Raw genomic sequence first — 21,834 nt, 5'->3', positions numbered from 1 at the left:
CTCATATGTAGGAGTATGATATATGGCTGCAGGTACTGTACTGCTGTATGATAAGGATAAATTTCAATGTTATACAATAATCACGCAAAAAAACCCCGACAAAGTAGAAAGCCCGACAAAAACGCCTAAAAACACGTCAAAAACCAGCCGGAATCCCTCCTCTGCTTGGAGAGTAAACATGAGTACGAGAAAGGCCACTATGAAAACAGGGGTGCATGAGAAATGCAATAATCATTTTAATTGTCATGTTTGAAAGCATAAATTTATCAGAAAAATCAATAAAACTTTAAAATATAGTCCAAATACATTGTTCCAATATTCAATGTGGGTAAAAATAACACACTTCATAAAGAGAGTGAACTATGATATTAAAGAAACTACAAATTGTGTCCCCCTTTTCAGAGTGAGCTCGCCCTCATACAGAAATGATGATGATGATAGACATGGTGTCGGTCCCGACTGGTGGTAAAGGGAGACTCTCGCCGATTTTCCCAGCGGCCAAGGAAGTTAAAACAGGATTAAATGCACCATAATGGATACTGACATACCGACGAGAGAACTTACGTTGAATTGGAACGCATAGGTGACGACATATCACCGTACGCAAGCGGACAAAAACGCCGAAGACTGTTCCTCCAAAATGGCGCTGGTTCACCGTGTTCTGTTTACATGGCTCATGACGTTGTTTTTCCTCATTCTGCTCGTCCTGAGACTAGACGGAGGAACCGTATGGAACTGGTTCATCATCTTCGTCCCCCTGTGGGCTTTCGACGCCATTATCCTCGCCATGCTAGCGATCCGGATGATCAGACACTGTCGAAATGGCTATGACACGGATGACGTCACCATGAGGAAGAAGTTATGGTATCTGCTGGTCATGGCCATGAAGCTCGGGTTCCAGATGGCGTTGTGTCTCAAACTACAATATTTCCACGATATCGCCTACTACCTGGCGTTCCTTCCGCTATGGGGATTCCTGCTCTGCGTGGCTGGGGACATCTTCAGAAGTTTCTTGCTGCGTTTGAGAAATGACTAAACTGTGGACTCAGAAATCAAGGACAGTACAGCAACACGGAAACACTGTATATATACTATAGCCAAGGAGGTTTAATCAGCCAAGAAGGTTTAGATAGGATTTAAACCTCCTTGATATAGCACACGTTACTATTACTATAGTATTAGTCAAAATGACGTATGTGCATTTAAACTCTTACAGATATTATGATCGATGTGTGACACAAGTGTATTTGGATTTTGGCTATATGCAGCTGGCTATAAGCTAGTTCGGAGTTGCTACTATGCATGTGCAGTGTCAAAGGTGAAGGCCCCCGAGACGTGAACAAAGCCCGGCAGGGCGCTCTTATGCAAATCAAGATAATGTCGAGACGAGCACTGTTTTCAAGCCGTGGGCCTTCACCTTTGACACTGCACATGCGTAGTACTAGTAGCAACTCCAAACTAGCTTATAGTATATGCATTCAACACAAGATTTATTTCTGACAACTTTGTATTGTGAGTCTTGAAATGTTCTCGGTTGGTTTTGTTTTCACGGTTTTCGCAGTGAACCTCTCCACCAGAACTGTATAGCACCACGAATATGCATTTCCAATGTATTACTACTGTGCCACAGAATTGTTTCGACCACAAATTTCAAACATTGCGGAAACCTTTTCCCTCCTACCGTGAAATAAGACCACAGTGAAGATAAACAGATTAACATGTACATTATGTTGTGATGTACAAAGATATGAAGAGAATTCAAACTCCACAACTGGATAAGAATTCGGAGATTTATTTCCGGACGTTTCGAGTGTAGAGTTTGAATTCTCTTCATATATTGTTAACCTGGATGTCTAACCTTCACAAACGTACATGTACAAATGTATATGAATGACTTGTATACTGTATGTAATGTTACCTTAACATGTAACCCTCCTGTGACATAACTAGGCTGAACTCTCTCTATGGGGATGAATCTGATAGTTTGAAATCTCTCTATGCTGATGCATCCTGATGCTTATTGAAGTATGTGGCATTGATGACACCTCAGTAGGGGAAGGTTAGACTAAGTTTGAGGTCTTAAGCTTGTTACTATTAGTAAAGCAGAAGCAGGGAAAATACCAAAGCTGAAGTAGCATCTGAATCTGAATTGCACACTTACACACTACTGTAAATGCAGAATGTTCGCGGTGGTTTTATGTTCATAGTTTTCATGGCGACCGTTTCACCGCGAACTTAAAACCACCGCGAACATTTTTGTCCAATACTGTAGCAGTATGTGGCTATAGCACTGCCGCAAACTTAAAACCACTGCGAACACTCAATTTCCCCCTTAGCATGAAAAAAAACCACGCAAACTTAAATGCATTTACAGTATATATATGTGGTACAACATGTTAGTTATGTACTAGTACATTTGTACTTGGAGTTGGTGAAGTACAAGCTGACTAACAAAATGATTGCTTTAAGACTTCCCATACCAGGGCATGCTCACACATATATGTACAGAGATCATTATGGGTTCTTTAACATGCTCTCCAAAGGACTTAAGCTGTACCAGTCTTATGGTAGAGCAGGTAGACCTAAAATTCTCTCACGACATTGTTTCGTAGGTAGATGTTCCAAATAGCTTTGGCCATGTTTGCTAAGGTATTGAAGCCCAGTCTTTTGTACATGCTTGTATTTTTGTAGTATTTTTTCATGAGCTGAGTAAAATATTTGCACCATTCTATACCACCACTGTCAGCAAAAAAAAAAGGCATTGGATTATAACACTAGAGGTAAGGAAGCCATGAAAAATCCTGCCCCCCTCCCCAAAAAGGCTTGGCCATTGAGAAATTGATAGTATATCTATCTATGCACGTAACATCCTAATTATAAGCCCTTGACGCATTAGGTCAGAACCACTGTACGAAAACACTTTGATTTAGACTTTTAGCTTGTATATTGCAATGTAGCTACAAGCAGTTGTTGTCATGTACATACATATATTATCAATGTACACTGTTTCGTTTCGATTTTTTGTAAATGTACTTATATCACTATCAGTCCATGGTTCCCTATTGTGCAATATGCCTACGGTAATGATGTTGTTGTGTATCAGTGAGTTGAATTTTTTTTGTAATTCCATACAATGTGAGATGATATAAATCATTTTCTATGCAGTAAATCATGTACAACAATGCCAAGCCACTGTATTTTTCTGTTGACTTGTGTTCAGTTTGAATTGTACAAATCAGAAACTACTGTCATAGCTGTACATGTATGAAATTGTGGGGAGTACACTTTCAATTCAGGTTGTCCCACAACAGAACTAGGCAACCTGAACTAAAACTAGTTGAACTAAAGATTGGTTGCACAAAACTAATAATCTAATAGGCAACTTGACAACCAGGTATTTTCATTAAATACAAAAGTTAATGGATGTTTTTTTGAAGATTGACATATTACAGTATTATATGGCATCTCTTCATGAAAGCAAATGGATCATGAAAAATATTAGATATTTCCCCGTGTGTGTGTAAGGAAAAAACAAACGTCAATTCTAGGTGGAACACTAACTTCTTTGACTCTTTGACTTATCACATGATATAAGCTGCCTGATCTGGAACAAGTATTAGATATTATTTTGTCCGTATAAAACTGTGCTTTACTTGAGTATTTTATCTTCTAATTGCAGATCTTCTATTGTACATATAAACCGAGCTTAATTTTAAACCCCTTCAAAAGTATCTACAGGTAGAGCTACAGCTAGAGCTTTATCCTTTACTATATGTAGCTTTTGTTCCCACGTAAATCCTTTCAAACTTTGGTACCAAATAGTTTCTCATACTTGACTTAGTGTAGCCAGGAAACCATACCGTCGCTCGGGAGCTCCCCGGTTTCTCTGCGGGGCTGGGAGAAATGCCCGCCCACCCAGACAGATTAGCCCGCCCGAGGGGTAGTTAGCTCCCTCCCTCTACGGTGGCGGCAAATCTACGGTGGCTGCTAAACTACGGTGGCTGCTAAACTATGGTGACTGCGAAACTCTATATGGCAGCTAAGACAGACTGACACAAACGGGTCAATTTAGCAGACTGGGCCCGGTAAAACACACCCAGGCCGACCCGTAGAGGCTGGGACCAGGCTAGACGTAGTGTAATTTGAACGCTTATGCGTGTTGAGAGTGATAAAAAGTTTTCCAAGCTAGGGCATGAACTCCACCAAATATAACCTTGACGTGAAGAAGGTTCATTGTAAAGGGAAGGGCCTGTTATGTCCAGAAGTTGACCGGAAGTAATACAAAGTGTAATACATATAGCAGGGACTTTGACCTTGGCACCTGGCCATGCAAATTAGGGGTCAATGACCGGACGACAAACAAGGTTGCATTACAAAACATAAACATTCGACATCCATGTTACGGACGCGTGTTACTTTATAGGTCATTTGTCTAAAATTCCAAAGATCCTTGAAAACACAAGACGACTACCGGTTCTTTTTAATGTCTTTAATATATTGTCAATAACTACACTTGACATCATTTTGCCAAGGAGGTTATAATATATGTAACCTCCTTGCTTTTATTAACAATAAAACAACAAAGTATCCCTTTAAAAGCACGGAAATCTACCCAAACTTATCGTATGATAATGACGTTCTTTGATTATGACTTCTCAGAATGATGACGGGTAACGAGTGATCCGCGCTGCCAAAGCAGTTTCTTGGTTTGCCTTCCGTACTTCCGGTCTTGATCTGGGACCTCATTTCCTGTTGTGTACGCCGTACACAGGGGTATAAAAGAGATCGCAGAATCGGGGAACGGTCAAAACAAGATTTTCTGCAGCAGAGGACGGACGTTTGCGACAAAGTGAGTTGAACAATTTTAACTGTTACTTTTTAGCGGAAACTACTTCATTACTATTGTGATATTTCATCGTATTACTATTTTGATATTTTATTGTGTTCAGAGATCTCATTAGGGCCTGCGAGTGGCGAGCCAGATTTGTTACAGCAGGAAGCTTGTAGTATCCGAAAAAGAAATTTAAGCCCGCAGAAAATGGACGTTTTTCATCATTTTTCCTTAAAAGAGAGATATTTGTGTGTTAATTCAAATTAATTGTATGCATAACCTGTTTTATTTGCATATATGATGTATTCACACAGACTGTACTTCTCTCATTAAGGAATCAACATGCCTAGCCTATCTGTCGTGTTGGCGACACTTGCCCTGGTGGTAGCCTCGGTCGCCAGACCCCAGGGCCCTGCCCCGCCCCAGGGTCCCCGGACCTCGGGTTTCCTGAACCTGCACCACGGCCTGGAGGACACCTCGGGGATAAGGAGACCTCCTGATGGACCCATCCTCCGGCCTCCCGTCGATCACGGCGTCTGTACAGACTTCCTCAGGAGCTTGTGCAGGGTGAGTAGACTGATGCTACATTCATTACATCCTTCGTTCGTTCCTTTGTTTCTTCATTCATTCATTCATTCATTCATTCATTCATTCATTCATCCATCTATCCATCCATCCATTCGTCCGTTCGTCCGTCCGTTTATCCTTCCTTCCTTCCTTCCTTCCTTCCTTCCTTCCTTCCTTCCTTCCTTCCTTCCTTCCTTCCTTCCTTCCTTCCTTCCTTCCTTCCTTCCTTCCTTCCTTCCTTCCTTCCTTCCTTCCTTCCTTCCTTCATCTATAGCGTTATATTCAGTTTGAAGATTCGTTCATCGTGTTGGAAACAAAATTAATTCAATGCCCTTCGAATTCGTGTAGCAAAACTACGAAATGTTTTATTTTTTAGTTATAAACATATTGTTGTGCATTCTGTACGGTTGACTTGCAGGTGTCGGAGTGGAGTACTTGGAGTCCCAAGAAGTCCATATTTGGGTGCAGTACGGTGTACCGGACCAGACAGGTGGTGCAGAATATGCTGGAACATGACCGGTGCTGCCCGGCACTCCGGGAGGAGAAACAGCAATGTGAGTGACGTCACTCCATTATGACGTTTTCTATCAGGGCTATTTCATTAATAGACCATTCACGGAGTCTTAATCTTGTCTCTATCTATTGATTACAAGCCTGCTATTACCACAGGTAAAGTTCCAATAGAACGTTATCCACAGAATACTACCGTGACACTAAAAAGTACCACCAGTCTTTGTCATCCCTGTTTAACGGTTGCTATTCGTATTGATACCGCTAGGTGGCACTCCTACACGGGAACAGACTCTGACCGCCTTAGAGAGAGGTTTTCTGAACAAGGTCGGCCGTCGGGGGTTCCAGGCAGCGGACGACGAGGAGCCCTCCGTCATCGACATGGTCTTCGTCTTCGACAAGAGCGGCAGCGTTAAACCGGCAAACTTCGATCAGGCAAAGGAAGATGTTCAGGTAGCATACCTAGATATCGATGATAAAGGCTAGTGTTTTGACAAGGAGGTTTTTAGAATAGTCGTTACCAGACAAATTACGCTGGATATAAGGAGAGTAATTTAACCGGGGAGTTTGGCCACCATAGGGATTGGATTTCGATGGGGAGATGATATTTTTCCCGAGGACTAGCTCTCCTGGCCAATTAATCACCCTTTTTTGCCGAATTCTACTGTCCATATAGCCTCTTTATTCTTTATTAAAAATTGCGACAAGACAATACATATATAGCCTCTACCAGGCCCTAGAGGTAACTGGAGTCACTGGATAGAGTAGGTCAAATAGACAAATAACATGCTCGAGGAGTTAGCTGGCTCTATGAGTACAGGAGTACCGAACTGTACTCTTAGAGCCGGTTGACTCCTCTGGCATGTTATCTGTCTATTTGGCCAAAGTCTGCCCTTTCCAACCATCTCTGGAGCCTGGTAGAGGCTACAGTCCATTGCCGACCCCGCAGGAAGGCCTGGTGGAGGCTATATTTCTCACGATACAAGGTAGCAACCAACGTGGCATCGTGTGGCGCAATCGATCGGTTGTGTCGCCCAGAACCGAGAGATCCCGGGTTCGAAACCACCGGTATGCCCAGATGTTGTGCCCTTGGGAAAGGCACTTGACACGAATTTCCTTACTTAACCCAGGTGTGAATGGGCACCTGACTTCGGTTGGGGAAGGTCCTATTGAGGCCACCTGCTGGCGCCGAATGGCAGCCGCCCAGACCCTTGTGACAGTTCCACAAAGTGCAAGTGTGGAGCGTATATGTATCTTGTGTATTATTTTATATTATGTGATTGTCAACCTAGCAGCAATTCAGCACTGGCTGCCATTGCACGGGTAGTTTCGGACCAATAAACTATTTATCATTATCATCATTATTATTATTATTAATGATATGCTGATGTCTGTCGTGACGTTATTTTGCAGAACCTGCTTGAAATCTTCCCCGCTCCGATCGACCCCGCGAATACTCGGGTGGCGGGCATGTCGTTCTCAGACGTGGGCAAGACACGCGTGGAGTTCGACTTCAGCGCCCACACCAGCCGGGCAGCCGTGGTCTCCGCCATCGGGGATATCGCCTACGAAAGTCAGTGAAACGAAAAATGTTTTCTATATTGAGATAGTTTGTTAAAGGTGTATAGGGCGGTGCCCATCCCCGTTTCATAGCCCTGGGCCACACTGTGGTGCAATCACTGCAGCAGGGGGCTAGGCCACTGGTAGTGGAGTGTGTTTAACTTCCATACTGTTTCAGAAGTATGTACCATTTTTAACGTCTTTGGTATGACTCAACAGAAGCGCAGACCACTACACCACAGGGACATCCCCCTCTGTTATGAGATAACCGCGTAGATATATATATTCTATCCAATGCGATCTTCTTCAGGAAAACTGATCCATTACTTTGAATACGTGACGATATGGACACGTGACATATGTTGTGAAAGTCAGAACGTCGATTAAAGATACAAAACCTCAATTGTTTTCTGAGTTAAACTTACTTTAATCCTCAATAATACTTTTCTAAAATCAGCACTGTTGATATGCCAGGTTGCCTACCTGCCTACGTGCACAGGCCAGAAACTGGCCCCTTGCTTTCCAGGTGGATCCTCCAAGAAATCCTGTCCTTTGCCCTAGCCTCTGCTGCCCGAATGTTTAACCCAGTGTCCTTAGCTGCTAGCAAAATAACCTTCCATTCTTCCTACAGGTGGTTCCACGGCTACCGCCGTCGCCCTGAACATGGCCAAGGATGACGTGTTCGTGTCCACGGCGGGATCCAGGCCTGCCGCCGCCAAGATACTCTTCCTCATCACGGACGGGAAGTCCAACACGGGAGGGAGCCCCGTACCTGCCGCCGACGGACTGAAGGACTCTGTCAACGGTTAGTAGTGCAAGGTCACATTAAATGTATCAATATAAATGGTGGCGTCATGTGGCGCAAGTGTAGAGCGGGCGGCTGTCAAACTGAATGGGACCCGGGATCTAATCCCGGGTTGTGCCCAGAGACATGTCCGAACTTGCGCCCCGACGTTGTGCCCTTAGGAAAGGCACTTAACACGACTTTCCTCACTTCACTCAAGTGTAAATGAGTACCTAGCTCATCTAGGGTTAGGGACGTCCCTCGGATAGGACGTTAAATGGAGGTCCCGTGTTTGGGGAGAGCCACACCCCGCGCACGTTGAAGAACCCACCACACCTTTCGAAAAAGAGAAGGGGCATGCCCCGGTGTGCGATGATCCAAATCTTACAGTCCGGTCTGGGATGACATCTTGAAAATGTGATAGTTCACTTGTTATGTCAATCCTTCCACAAAATGTGGCAAATCAAAATAAATAGATAAATGTAGTTTTGACATCCAGGTAACGTTAATGAGATACACAATGCAAAATTTAATAAAGGAAATGGATACATTTTGGAAACAGTCAGACGTTTCAGACGTAAATGAACGTCAGTGGCGCAGTTAGTTTGGGTGCCATCCTATTACTACCGAAGCTCCTACACTCGCGTTTTTAGGGTAGCGAGTGTAGGAGCCCCGGTAGTATAATATAATGGTACCCAGGCTTACTGCTAGTCTCTACCAGACTAACCGCGTCGGCTATAGAGAGAACATTTGCCTGGGGACTTTGGCCATGGAGGATAACATTCCTATCCGCAGTTAGGGTTACTAGGGTTGCAATATTGGACCCTATCTCCATAGCCGACCCCTTTCATACAGTTGACTCTATTTGGCCAATTTCTACTATTTTCCCAGCGACCCGCAGAGGCTGGTAGAGTCTAGCTTACTGCTGACGCAGTTGCCAGACGTCAGTTTTCTCTTCCAGTTCTCGGTGCTTCAGAAATCCTGTGTATTTACAAATATTGGCTTTTTGTTCTTTTCAGGTCCAGGCTGTGAGATTTTCGCCTTCGCCGTCGGCTCCTCCGTGAACGAGCAGGAGCTGCACGACATTGTCTCCGAGCCCGTCCCCGAGCACCTCTTCTACTCCGACAGCTTCACGGCCATGTCCCGAGTCATCGACGACGCCGTCGTGTTTCTTCGCGCAAAGTTCGGTACGTCTTCGGTAATTTTCGGTACCCTCCGTGTAATGTCGGATTTTGATTATCATAAAGTGTTCCGGATGTCGTGTTGGTTCTTGTGTGTCTAAAAGTACTCTCCAAGCAGAGGTTGCTTGGAAAGATTGGGACCTTAGCTTTTTTCTCATATGCCCAATTTTCTTTCCCGGTTGGGAAGGCGGAAGGAAAACGAAACATATGAGAAAAAGGTCATATGGCTTCCAGAACACCTCAGCTTAGAGAGCATCTACATGTAAATGATTCGTCACCAGAAAACGCCACGACCGTCCATACCATGTTTGTAAAGATGGCTTCAGTAACCTGCAACGTTTTTCCTTTACAAATTTCTATTTTTGATTTGCCTATTGCAGGTAAGCCAGCTGACCTCGACGTTAGCGCGATCCGACCAGTCGAGGAGATCCGACCTGACGTCACCGTCGTTCGCCAACCGTCACGCCCCATCGCTCCAATCAGCAGGCTTCCTCCAGACAGTCGGGTTCTTCTGAGGTCCAGCAACATCCGGGCACCTCTGGCACAACGTCGTCATGACTACCAGATCCTCCAACCAATCCCAGTCCCGGGTAGTGCCGAGCTTGGGCCGGTTGCTCCTCTTGCTCTCTCCCTGCGTCTAGGAGAAGTCGGAGAGGAAGGAGAAAATGAAGACGAGGAGGATTTCGAAGTTGAAGACACTTTTATGGAAGAAGAAGAAGACGACGAGAGTTCGGAGGAATACGCGAGTTCGGAGGAGGAGGACGAGAGTTCGGAAGAAGAGGAGAGTTCGGAAGAGGAAAGTTCTTCGGAGGAGGATAGTTCTTCGGAGGAGGAGAGTTCGGAGGAGGAGGAGAGTTCGGAGTCGGAGGAGAGTTCGGAGGAGAGTTCGGAGGAGAGTTCGGAAGAAGACGAAAGTTCGGATGGCGACGAGAGTTCAGAAGAAGAAGCAACAGCGGATCCGGAGTTTCAGTCCTGGGGCCGACGTCGTGGAAACGGTCGCGGGGGGCGAGGCGGCGAAAGGGGGCGACACAACGGTAGAGGCCGAGGGCGCGCTCCGTATGACGATATGGATTTCCCATGAGAGAACACGTGCTCATAATTCCGTTACCGTTAGGCTAAAATCTATCTACAGGTTGCTGCTATACTGGGGAGAGATTAGTACAGCTTGTCCGTGCTAGTTTCATCTCTGACAATATATCCATGTTGTATTTTTCTTTTATACTTTCTCCACTATTGCATTCAGCTGCCAGAAGTTTGCCAACGTCTTTCTTACAAAGGAAGGGGGGGGGGGATTTAGTATTTTTTTATCCTTCTATTATAGATTTTCTATAGCAATCTGTCACGTTGCAATCATTCACCTGCCTTAAACGAGGAAATTTACATAATCAGATTTTTGGAACCGCTTTGCCAATCTTTTTGTTGGTAAATGATAGTGGCGGATTACGTACGAAATCCATGATGTTGCTATGTTTGTAATTTTGTCAGATAATTGTTTTATCTGTTATCACTTTTGTGTGTATATGTTCAGAGTTTTCATCCGTTCTGTCATGGTTTAAAAATGCATTAAAGCTGCTGTGGTGAATCTCATAGTTCTGTTATTGTTTACATAATATGTGTGCTATAAGCAGATACCAAAATTATTACAGTTTGTAACACAAGAGCACTCTTGTGATGCCTGCTTTCAAATATCTTGGTAAACTTTGGTGTTATACCGGTTATTCGACGCATCCCGCAACTTAGGCCCCCCTCTCACTGGACCCGCGGCACGCTGGCGGCGTCGCTTCGGTCGATCAAAGCACTCAACCAATTTAATCGAGAAAAAACGAATCTTTTAAAGCTTTGTGTGTTTTGTTATCTTTTTGGTCATACATGTACGTTTAAAATGATTTATAAAGTCAAGGGTAACACAAATCCAGTTCAGGACGCAGTGACGCCGCCAGCGTGCCGCGGGTCCAGTGAGAGGGGGGCCTAAGTTGCGGGATGCGTCCAATAACCGGTATAACACCAAAGTTCACCAAGATATTTGAAAGCAGGCATCACAAGTGATAGTGTTTCATCAGTACAGACATGTGTTCACAAAAGATGCCGACGGAAAGTTCCGACAAGTGTCTTTTGTCGGATTACATTTCACCGATAAGAATCTCTCACCTACCGATAAACACCAAACCAATAATTACGTACCTCGTACCTGTCAATCAAGTGAAATATCTCAGGTCCTATCACACTCACCAGACGATCCGCGAGAAAGTCTGGCGTGTGTTATTTTTCTAGGTCTGAGATGGGCGTTACATCTTTTCCAACACCAGATAAAATTTGATATTTTACCCTCTACCCAAGAAAAAAGAACAATAGAATGCATAATGGTAGAACTGATAGAAAAAAAGTTGTTTTGAAGTTGTATTTTTCCTGTCCTTAGGCCACACTAATTTAATTTCTTGGTTAACGGATTTTGTTTTTAATTTTAGCAAAAAAAAATCATGAAAACAGATGACTGGGGTGAAAACTTGCACCTGACCCTGTTCACTCCCTGAAATTGTGTGCACCAAAGTACAAACTTTCCTCTGAGATTCTGTTTTCCTGTTGATTTTCCAACCTAGCATTTAAATAAAATGGAAATGGTGCGGCCTTATGATTGACTTCATTTTGGCTTTTTCTATTGAAGAGAAAAGCAAAAAGTGTTACTTCTGTAGTCTTCCTTTATTTCTATGACAATAGAATACGCTTGAACACAGACATGGATACATAGAGCTACGCAAGTCGACAAGACGAATAGAGCTGGTGAGAAGTTTTCAGAAGGCATCCGCCACCTATCGTCAGCTCAGAGTAGGCTCTACCAGCCTCCGCGGGTCGCTGATGGGGAAATGGTAGAAATTGGCCAAATAGAGTCAATTGTATGAAGGGAGTCGGCTACGGAGAGAGGGTCAAATATGCTCCATGGCCAAAGTCCCCCGGCAAATGTTCTCCTTATAGCCGGCGCGGTTAGTCTGTTAGGGTAAATACCAAAGACCAAAACGACAATTCGAGACAGCTTCCTTAACTCATTTCTAACCGCTACGAGGCATGATTCCAAACGCTCCGAGGCATAATTCCAACCGCTCCGAGGCATGATTCCAACCGCTCCGAGGCATTTCCTTACGCGCTGCGACATTTTTTCTACGCGCTGCGACTGAAATTTCCTTGCGCGCTGCGACAGAGTTTCCTTACGCGCTGCGACAGTTTCCTTACGCGCTGCGACAATTTCCTTACGCGCTGCGACAATTTCCTTACGCGCTGCGACTGAAATTTCCTTGCGCGCTGCGACACAGTTTCCTTACGCGCTGCGACACAGCGAAGACCCTTGCCCCCCACGCTCATACAGTGGACGATCCCAGGTGGGTCAGGGGTCACTACACCATTGTGTTGTGAATGTGAACAGCCAGTCAGATCGTGTCAGTGCTTCGTTCTGACTCTCACCATCTCTAAATCACTTGCTACAAACTAAAAGGAAGCCATGATTGCCATTGATAACAATTGACGGACAATGGGCGTAAAATATTCCTTCTCTTTCCCCTCGCGTGCCAGTAGATCGGCGTGAAATGGCGCTTTGGGAAAGACCAACTTTAATATATATAGTGGGCATTGACCTCGCCAGAAATCTGCCTGTCGTTGAGAGCCCCCCCCCCCCACACACACGCTTTCACCACAAAACAATGTTGTGTAATATGCACATTTAAACATAGTAAGAGGAAAAGAACTACAGCATATCAGAATTAAGTAGTCCAACGTACCATCTGAACGTAACCAAATTTTAAAGTTCGTAGACCTAGAGGTACTATGCCCCCTCCGATCCCAAGTGCAACGCCTACTCACTACTCACAGCAAATGAACTATATCTGTAACCAAGGCGGTTGAATAGAGACCTCGTTACCGCAGTAATATTCTCAAAGCAGAGGTTTCGGTCGAGTAGATTATATGAGTGTCCGGGATTTTTAACGTTAAGGGAGAGAACGTCACAAATCCCGGACACTCCTAACGTTACTTACTAGACCGAAACCTCTGCTTGGAGTTGGAGATGATGATTATAAGTGTAACACACGGCGATTTAACGTAGATGTCGAAAGGTCACGCGTCATCGTAATGTCACCGTTCAAATAAACTTGAAGCACCCTAATAAGTTTACTTATTTCTTGCCCCATGTGACAAGATCATACTCATGGTTCTGGTTGTATATAATGGGTTAGGGTAGGGCTGATAGGATCGTGGACATCATATTAATAGTGGCCAAATAATTCTTATTGACAAAAACATAACGATAATGCAAAAGTCTTGTTCACAGGGACATCCTGTCAATAGCCCTGGCCATGAATAAAATGTAATGTTATGGAAATGCTATCATGTCCAAACGGGATTAGTCAATACTTATACCTCTAGAGGAGCAATCTGTTACTAGTAGTCTGTTGTCCATGTATGACCTTTCATCACTAGCTCATGCGATATGCTGAAAGGACTAAAAACCGTGACCAACTTGACCTTCTGTCATGGTAGGATTATCCTGCGAGACAGGTCAGTTTATTTCAGGTCGAGGATCTGAAATAACAGAGAAACAAAATCCATACACAATGTATAAAAGAAGAGCTAGCAAGTACGAGAAGGATGCCCCCTTGCTGATCCCGTCAAGTACACCGTCTACTCATATGATATATCTATATAAATAGTCTGTACTACTGACAGTGTCAAGTTTGGGGTCTCTTGAACTTTAATATCATAATTTAAACAAAGAGCCAAGCCGGTTCCGTCCGTATTACTGTCACGGTTGTAGCAACAGTAAATACATATGACACACGGTGACGTCGAACGGTCACGTAACACCATGGTAGCGCACCATTAAACGCGTCATCGTAATGTTACCTGTATGAAAAAATACCCTGATACAGTACTTTTAGGGAAGGACGCAGTTCACATTCACAACACCAATGGTGTAGTGACCCCTGACCCACCTGGGATCGTCCACTGTATGAGCGTGGGGGGCAAGGGTCTTCGCTGTGTCGCAGCGCGCAAGGAAATTTCAGTCGCAGCGCGTAAGGAAATTGTCGCAGCGCGTAAGGAAATTGTCGCAGCGCGTAAGGAAACTGTCGCAGCGCGTAAGGAAACTGTGTCGCAGTGCGCAAGGAAATTTCAGTCGCAGCGCGTAAGGAAACTGTCGCAGCGCGTAAGGAAACTGTCGCAGCGCGTAAGGAAATGCCTCGGAGCTGTTGGAATCAAGCCTCGGAGCGGTTGGAATTATGCCTCAGAGCGTTTGGAATCATGCCTCGTAGCGGTTAGAAATGAGTTAAGGAAGCTGTCTCGAATTGTCGTTTTGGTCTTTGGTAGTTAGAGACTAAGCTCAGAGTACAGTAGTTACGCGTTAGCTTCTTAATGTTTCTGTCGTATTTCTATCCCCTTTAATTCGTCACTCAGCTCTTTATATCATTAGCATGATACGAATGTTTAGCGTATCAAACTTGATATTTCAGAAAGGGCTCGACGAAAAGACGTCTGACTCGACAGCTAAAACATTCCTTCACTTGTAATCCTTGGTACCATGTCAACTGACGTCATTCAGTAACTCACATCCACTCTATTAGTAGTATTACGTCTGCTGATTCACATTGTTTGGGCTGTTGCCATGGCAATGAATTTTTATGACCTCCGACCGGGTTCTTTGAAAGAGACACGCCTACAAGCATTCTGCCGAAACTTCGTCATTTCCGGTGTCGTACCCAGACCGGGACACCACAACAAAAGCCGTCCTCCACGAGTGATCCGCTCAACTTGTAGCTGTCGTAGACAATGTCATCTGTTGCAAGACTTTTCGCTGCTTTGGTGACACTGCTTCTGATATCTAACAGTGAGTCTCAGGGCGTCGTCCAAATCCCGAGCCAGGCAATGTCACAAAGGACGTCAGGCCCTGTTGCATTTGGCCATGGCTCAGATCACGACGATTCTCGACGGGTGACAAGGCGAGCTGCGCCCGAACTCACTCGAGAGGAACTCCGTATGATAGTGGACAAGCACAACGAGCTACGGAGGGATGCCAAGCCCATAGCTTCTAACATGGAATATATGGTAAGTGTAGCTCAGTTTTGAATTTCTAACGCAGAATTTTCAGTTGCGCAGCAAGACTTTGCAATGATTCTTGACCTTGTGAACTGATATCAACATATTACTATGGATGCAGGGTTTTCTAATCATATATCATTAAAGTTGTACAATACAACAGAGAAATCTTCACGATTTAGAGTCGAACATTTCGTCAAAAAAGGACGATTTCTGCAAGGACACTTCGGGGCCTTAGACGTAGTTAGAGATATGATGACTGCGGTCTTGCGCTTATCTTTTGTGGGAAATCAGCACTGTAAAAAACACCATGTTTCCCTTCTTTGAATAACAAACATTTGCCACATCGTCGCTAATTTTCACTTCAAATACCAGAGGAAACAGGCAAGTTTACGGCTGTAGTTGTTTCCTGACCGACAGACCCCAGGGTGCAGTATGATTGCGTGTTTTATGGATTGAACTTCAATTCTCACCTACATGACATCGGCCATAAGAATAGCCACCAAAGACGTTTTTCTAGGACCTTCATTTTACTGGCTTTGTTGTCCTTTTCCTAGATAAAAGGTAAGTAGTAAACGTTAGTTTGATGAACGCAGGAAAAGAGTAAAATCTGTTTAAGTCCGGATACCGCAACCGCACATAGCCTCCGTTGCAGACTCCTTCCGGCTGTTTTCATTTTCTAACTTCCAGTTTTACTATTACATTTTTTTCTTGTTGTTTCCCGGCCAGCAATTAGAAAAAAAAAGAAAAAGTACACAAACAATAACTTGAAAAAGAAAACAGCCGGGAGGAGTCTGCATCGCACATATCTACATCTAACTGCATTGGAAAATGAAAGCCCTAAATCATAAATCATATATGTCTTCCAGTATTTGGATTGTCCATGTCCCTGAGTTTTCACTGATACGTACAATAAATCCCCGACATGTTGGTAGAACACAGTCAGAGTGACAGTCACTGTTGCATGTTATACTGGAGTAGAACGGGTTGTAGAAAAATCTGATAAGAGATGTTAGATTAGTGTGAACACCTGGAAGAACAGCGTGATGATATATAAAACAGTGTAATGATATATGAGATAACCATCTTTGTCCATACCTTCCGTCTTCTAACTTGTAATTAAGTTGGTCTTGCTGCAAGCTTGAAATGCATACGTGGAATTTTACAGGAGTGTGGTTTTGTTATGCTTCGCGGCTGTCTTTTTGCTAGGTCACATGGATTGGGGGGGAAATACAGAGGAGATATTAATAAATGGCTTGATTGTTTTTTTCTCTCAAGATTTTGATGGAGTTTTGAAAATGCTGCGTTTTTAATGTTACCTCAAGGCAGTGCATATGGAAGGATATACAGTACTATGATAATATGAGATATATGTAGGTCACGCATAACTCTGTCCATTGAACCAATAAACACAACAACAATAGCCATTCCAACTTTTTCTGTTATCGTGTAGCTAATGTCGTCGCTAACATCGTCTGGCACCCGACACTGATCCCTGTCGTGTCTAACGTTAATCCGTCTGATCCGTGCATCAGTGTGGCCAGAGGGTGTCCAGCAGCAATTGAAAGCATGATAAGACTTTAAAAGTATAAGTCCTTTGGAGGTAGCATAGTGAGCCGTCGGTCCCTTTTATAGCCTCCACTAGATCTTCATACGGATCGTAGAATTCGTCAAAAAAGTTCAATGATTGGGCAAGAGGGTCAGTCTAGTCTCCAGGCAGACCCAACGGTTGCAAAGCCCGTATCCAACTGGCAGAATGAGTTTTTATTGCAACCGACGGTGCCTGACAACTTCCCTGGCTGACTGGAGCTTCTCTGGCTAGCTTGTACGATTTTGGCACCGTTGAGATCTGCTTGGAGATCAGGTCAGTCCAGAGGAAGATGATTGCACCTGCAAATGAAAACCTATATATGGTGGCCAAACTTAGTCTCCAACCAGACCCAATGAATTGCAAAGACCGTATCCAACTGGAAGAAGGAGCTTGTAATGCAAAACGTACTTCCTCTGTCAGTTTGATACGGTCTTTATGCAACCTATAGTATAGATCTGCTTGGAGATTAGCCAAACTCTCTTGGCAATCTATTTTATCCCTATAGCCGTCCCTCATGCGTGTTAACTACTTTGAGGGGCGCAGCACACAACGTAAAAGAACCCGCCACAATACATTTATTACCTCGTAAACGTTGAAATGTTTTAATGAATGATTGCTCTGAATGTAGTTGTGGCACGAGGAGCTGGCGGGGATGGCTCAGGAGTGGTCCGAGAGTTGTACATGGGACCACGGACAGCCTCGCAGGGACCGTTCACCATTCAGCTGGGTGGGGCAGAACCTGTGGCTGGGGACGACGTGGACCCAGGGATCGTCCGTTCATGGAGCTATACAGGTGCTGTTACTAGTACCTCTGCAAATACTTGTTATCTCCATAAAAAATAGCTTTTTCATGGGGATATAAGAATATTGTTTTGAGTGTGTTTGCGTGTGTGTTTGCGTGCATGTATGTGTGTGTCACCGGATGCTTAAAGTCAGCATAACTGGAGAACGTGTAGATGGATTGTAATGATATTTGGTATGTGGGAAGGTGTTGGAAGGATAAAGGTCAATGTCGATTTTGGGCCCCCTGGTGTGTGTCAGTGGAACAGTAATGGCGTATTTGTCAAAATCTTGTAAGGAGAATAACTGAAGAAAAGAGCAACAGATTTTGATGCTATTTACTATGCAGGTAGCTTAGACAGCGATGTACACAAGAAATATTGTTTTGAGTGTGTTTGCGTGTGTGTTTGCGTGCATGTATGTGTGTGTCACCGGATGCTTAAAGTCAGCATAACTGTAGAACGTGTAGATGGATTGTAATGCTATTTGGTATGTGGGTAGGTGCTGGGAGGAGAAAGGTCAAGGTCGATTTTTGGCCCCCCTGGTGTGTGTCACTGGAACTGCAATGGCGTATTTGTCAAAATCTTTTAAGAAGAAACACTGAAGAAAGGAGCACCAGATTTTGATGTTATCTACTATGCAGGTAGCTAGACAGAGATGTATACCCAATGAATTGCAAATTATGCAAATTGGGACTGAATTTTTCATATGTTTGTAGCTTGGTTTTGAAAAAGAAAAGAATAAAAGTTTTTTTCATTATTTTGTGTGTGTGTGTGTGTGTGTGTGTGTGTGTGTGTTTGTGTGTGTGTGTGAGTGTATGTAGGACATTTGCCTTGAGGAGGGACTGTTAAATTTTCCAAATGATATTGGCAACGCAGCTAAATTACCAGCAGTGTAGTAGTATCATATATCATTATTGTGAATGTGAACCTTCAAATGCATTGTGATGAGAGGAATAATGATTTTCTTATGTTCTCTAGGCTTGGTATAACGAGGTGTCCTACTACGATTACGACACTGCCTCATGTGCGCATGACAAGGTTTGCGGCCACTACACACAGGTGCGTATAGCCAATCACGTCACGCCTTTTGTGTTTTCAAATCTATAACCGCTACCGTACTTTCCACTGTGCCGTTACCTTGCAATCGTTAATTTGTTTATTGTTTTTGTTTACGTATTCACAGTTGATGTGGGGGAAGTCCCACTGGATTGGATGTGGCTTGGCGTTCTGCCCTACTGTCACAGGCAGTAGTATAACTAACGCCTACCTACTTACCTGTAACTACGGACCAGGGTAAGCATTCAATATTTTTGTGACAAACTTTTATGTTTTTTTTCACTTTACGCACAATTTAGACCACAGCTCACAGACAACGTACTACAAGATAGTCGCTCAAAGATATCACATGGTAGGGGAAAAGTGACATATCATCATTATACACCTGGACATATATCATGGTAATGAGGACCTGATTTGCATAATTTATGCACAAACTTGTATTTCCCTTACGGTACATGCTGCGGATGTCATACTTGACATGTAGGTACCTTTTGGAAGGTTTAATAGACCTGGACATAACTTATGCTAATGAGGACCTCCTTTCCATAATTTATACAGAAACTTCATAATTCCCTTACAGTAAATGCTAAGGTGTAGGTAATGGGAGGGTGAAGGTAATGGGAGGGGAATATCCTGCATTTTCTCGAAAATGTTGCCTTTCTAGTTTAGCTCCTTTCTGGTCAATAACGTTCGTTGCAATGGTGAATTTGAAATGTTCTGTACAGCTAGTAAGATGCCATGTCGTCTGAAAAGAAAACGTTGTTTGTGTCTCGTCCTGTGTAGGGGGAATTATGCAGGGATGAGACCATACGTCACAGGACAACCCTGTCAGACATGCGCATCAGAGAAGGGGTGGTGTACGGACGGCTTGTGTGGTGAGTCATTGTTACAGCAGGGAACAGACACCCTCCTTTATCAGCGCTGAAACCCGCTCGGGAAATGTTCGACCCTCCCGGTCTCAACCCTGATCTTTTGAACGGAGATTTTGGCTTCTGGGGACGTCACTGACAGTTGCTCATAACTGATCAATGAACTAGCCTTATTTGGCACATAAAGTCGTTAGTTTCTCATGAATAATTAAGTAGCGATGTAAGACGTAAGCTGATTGGCTGATAGCTTACCAGCGTCCTTTGCGGCTTTGCTCGAGATGAGCTTTAGCAAACCCTTTGATTGGCTGAAAGCTGTTTGGTGGTGACGTCGCCAGAAGCGTGTTCAGGGGCTCGGAAGGGCAGGGCCGCTATGGGAGGTAACGAACATATCGGGTCTGCTGGGAGGATGGGAACAGATAACTGCTGAAACTTGGCATGACTGTTGATAACTTAAAGAAAGTACAAAATTATACACCTCCTGTGTCAAACACAAACAAAAATGCTATATTCAGCAGTCAACACACTATGCCGTAGATGTATTAAAGTCTATTGTTACAACCGATTGCGCGACATAAAAAAAGATATATGTATGTACCTTCCGATCGAAACAAATCTTCTGACTATCTGATATTAACATAATGACACACTACCTCTACTTTTTTCTTCTTTAGTTAACGCATGCGCCGAATTCGACACTGACTGTGGTGAGTATCGTCATCCCTTCCTTTCTAACGTCACTACAAATGATTTTACCTCCTCTCCCGTACCTTAATTGGGCTAACTCTTTAAAACCGGGCAAGATTACACACATTTTGAACTCTTGTTCCTAAACAGGGTGCGCACTGCAGTGTCAGAATGGCGGGATTCTGAACGAAACTGACTGCTCCTGCGCATGCCCAGACGGTTGGGACGGCGCCAACTGTGGAAGTAGGTAGACGCGGTCAATAGAGCCAGATACTATCAATTTTGAGGTTCACTGAAAAGCATGGATGTATCGTCTCTACCAGACTAACCGCGTCGGCTATAGAGAGAACATTTGCCGGGGGACTTTGGCCATGGAGGATAACATTCCCATCCGCAGTTAGGGTTGCAATATTGGACCCTATCTCCATAGCCGACCCCTTTCATACAGTTGACTCTATTTGGCCAATTTCTACTATTTTCCCAGCGACCCGCAGAGGCTGGTAGAGTCTAGTATTTGTAGTCCTCCATCATATATAGTATACAAGCAAATACGTCCCCCCCCCCCAGAGTCACAGCGGCTACTCTGAACCTTGAATACTAGCAGAAGGCTCTGTATTGTAAATCGCTTAACGACTTTCCGTTGGAACATCTGTAAATGTTGACGACTGTTTCACTGTGTTTGTCTCCCCCAGCGCCGTGCAAGAACTCGCACCAGCTGTGCTACTGTAGCCCCGGCTGGTACGGACCCGCCGTGTGTGGCCGCCTAGCGGCAGTAACGGAGGGCTGCAGGGAAATGTGCGGGAAGTGCAGTAAGTATCATCAGACAGTCGTCAAATCGTGAAGTTGAATGAAAGGCCTGAAGACACTGTAAACGAATCATGAACAGCCAGTGATAGAGAAAATGAGCGGGACAGACAGACAGACAGGGACAGATACACAGACAGACAGACAGACAGACAGGGATAGATACACAGATTTTCTTCAAGTGGTCAAGTTGAAAGACCTGAAGGCAATGTAAACAAATCGGGTGCAGCTAATGATAGAGAAAATTAAAGACAAACAAACAGACAGACAAACAAACAAGCAAACAGACGGACAGACAGTGTTGATATATCCTGGACACTCCTACCCCCCAAAAACCAAACCTCTGCTTGGAGAATAGGGAGATAGACAGATAGAGTGGAGGAACAAAGAGGGTTGGTGACGTAATATATAGCTCTTAGCCAACATAAAAGTAAGGGCATCTGCCATCGTTTCTAGTCATATGTTTTCATGTTTTTATTTTCACTTCGACAGAGTTTGCAAATGCTGAACAAGAAGCCAGCTGTAGAGTTTGTACCA

The 21,834-nt window shown here is 44.0% G+C and overlaps 3 protein-coding genes across 3 annotated transcripts; all 3 read left to right on the top strand.

Annotated features, from left to right (window-relative positions):
* The first annotated feature begins 640 nt into the window (after positions 1-640).
* LOC136437525 (transmembrane protein 60-like) lies at positions 641-1,036 on the top strand. The gene has a single exon (XM_066432141.1). It carries the CDS (start codon positions 641-643, stop codon positions 1,034-1,036), a length of 396 nt encoding a protein of 131 aa, XP_066288238.1.
* A 3,702-nt stretch (positions 1,037-4,738) lies between these two features.
* On the top strand, positions 4,739-10,634 carry LOC136436885 (uncharacterized). Its single transcript, XM_066431275.1, has 8 exons — positions 4,739-4,849; positions 5,166-5,398; positions 5,817-5,952; positions 6,177-6,361; positions 7,322-7,481; positions 8,100-8,273; positions 9,272-9,439; positions 9,814-10,634. Exons 2-8 carry the CDS (start codon positions 5,174-5,176, stop codon positions 10,512-10,514), a joined length of 1,749 nt encoding a protein of 582 aa, XP_066287372.1. The 5' UTR covers positions 4,739-4,849; positions 5,166-5,173; the 3' UTR covers positions 10,515-10,634.
* A 4,514-nt stretch (positions 10,635-15,148) lies between these two features.
* Positions 15,149-20,744, top strand: LOC136437524 (GLIPR1-like protein 1). Its single transcript, XM_066432140.1, has 7 exons — positions 15,149-15,517; positions 17,728-17,892; positions 18,860-18,940; positions 19,065-19,174; positions 19,724-19,815; positions 20,481-20,513; positions 20,644-20,744. The coding sequence occupies exons 1-7, from the start codon at positions 15,242-15,244 to the stop codon at positions 20,742-20,744; spliced, it is 858 nt and encodes a 285-aa protein (XP_066288237.1). The 5' UTR covers positions 15,149-15,241.
* The last annotated feature ends 1,090 nt before the right edge of the window (positions 20,745-21,834 follow it).

Source organism: Branchiostoma lanceolatum, chromosome 6, assembly GCF_035083965.1.
Source record: "Branchiostoma lanceolatum isolate klBraLanc5 chromosome 6, klBraLanc5.hap2, whole genome shotgun sequence".
NCBI lineage: Eukaryota > Metazoa > Chordata > Leptocardii > Amphioxiformes > Branchiostomatidae > Branchiostoma > Branchiostoma lanceolatum.
The sequence above is the reverse complement of the archived record's forward strand: the minus strand, read 5'-3'. Positions and strand labels throughout refer to the sequence as shown.

Excerpts from the sequence above, each read along its gene's own strand:
- LOC136437525 (XM_066432141.1), top strand. The coding sequence starts at position 641 with ATGGCGCTGGTTCACCGTGTTCTGTTTACATGGCTCATGACGTTGTTT.
- LOC136436885 (XM_066431275.1), top strand. The coding sequence starts at position 5,174 with ATGCCTAGCCTATCTGTCGTGTTGGCGACACTTGCCCTGGTGGTAGCC. Across the intron at positions 5,399-5,816 it reads TCCTCAGGAGCTTGTGCAGG|GTGTCGGAGTGGAGTACTTG; the intron begins GTGAGTAGACTG and ends GTTGACTTGCAG. Across the intron at positions 7,482-8,099 it reads CGGGGATATCGCCTACGAAA|GTGGTTCCACGGCTACCGCC; the intron begins GTCAGTGAAACG and ends TTCTTCCTACAG.
- LOC136437524 (XM_066432140.1), top strand. The coding sequence starts at position 15,242 with ATGTCATCTGTTGCAAGACTTTTCGCTGCTTTGGTGACACTGCTTCTG. Across the intron at positions 17,893-18,859 it reads CCGTTCATGGAGCTATACAG|GCTTGGTATAACGAGGTGTC; the intron begins GTGCTGTTACTA and ends TATGTTCTCTAG. Across the intron at positions 19,175-19,723 it reads ACCTGTAACTACGGACCAGG|GGGGAATTATGCAGGGATGA; the intron begins GTAAGCATTCAA and ends CGTCCTGTGTAG.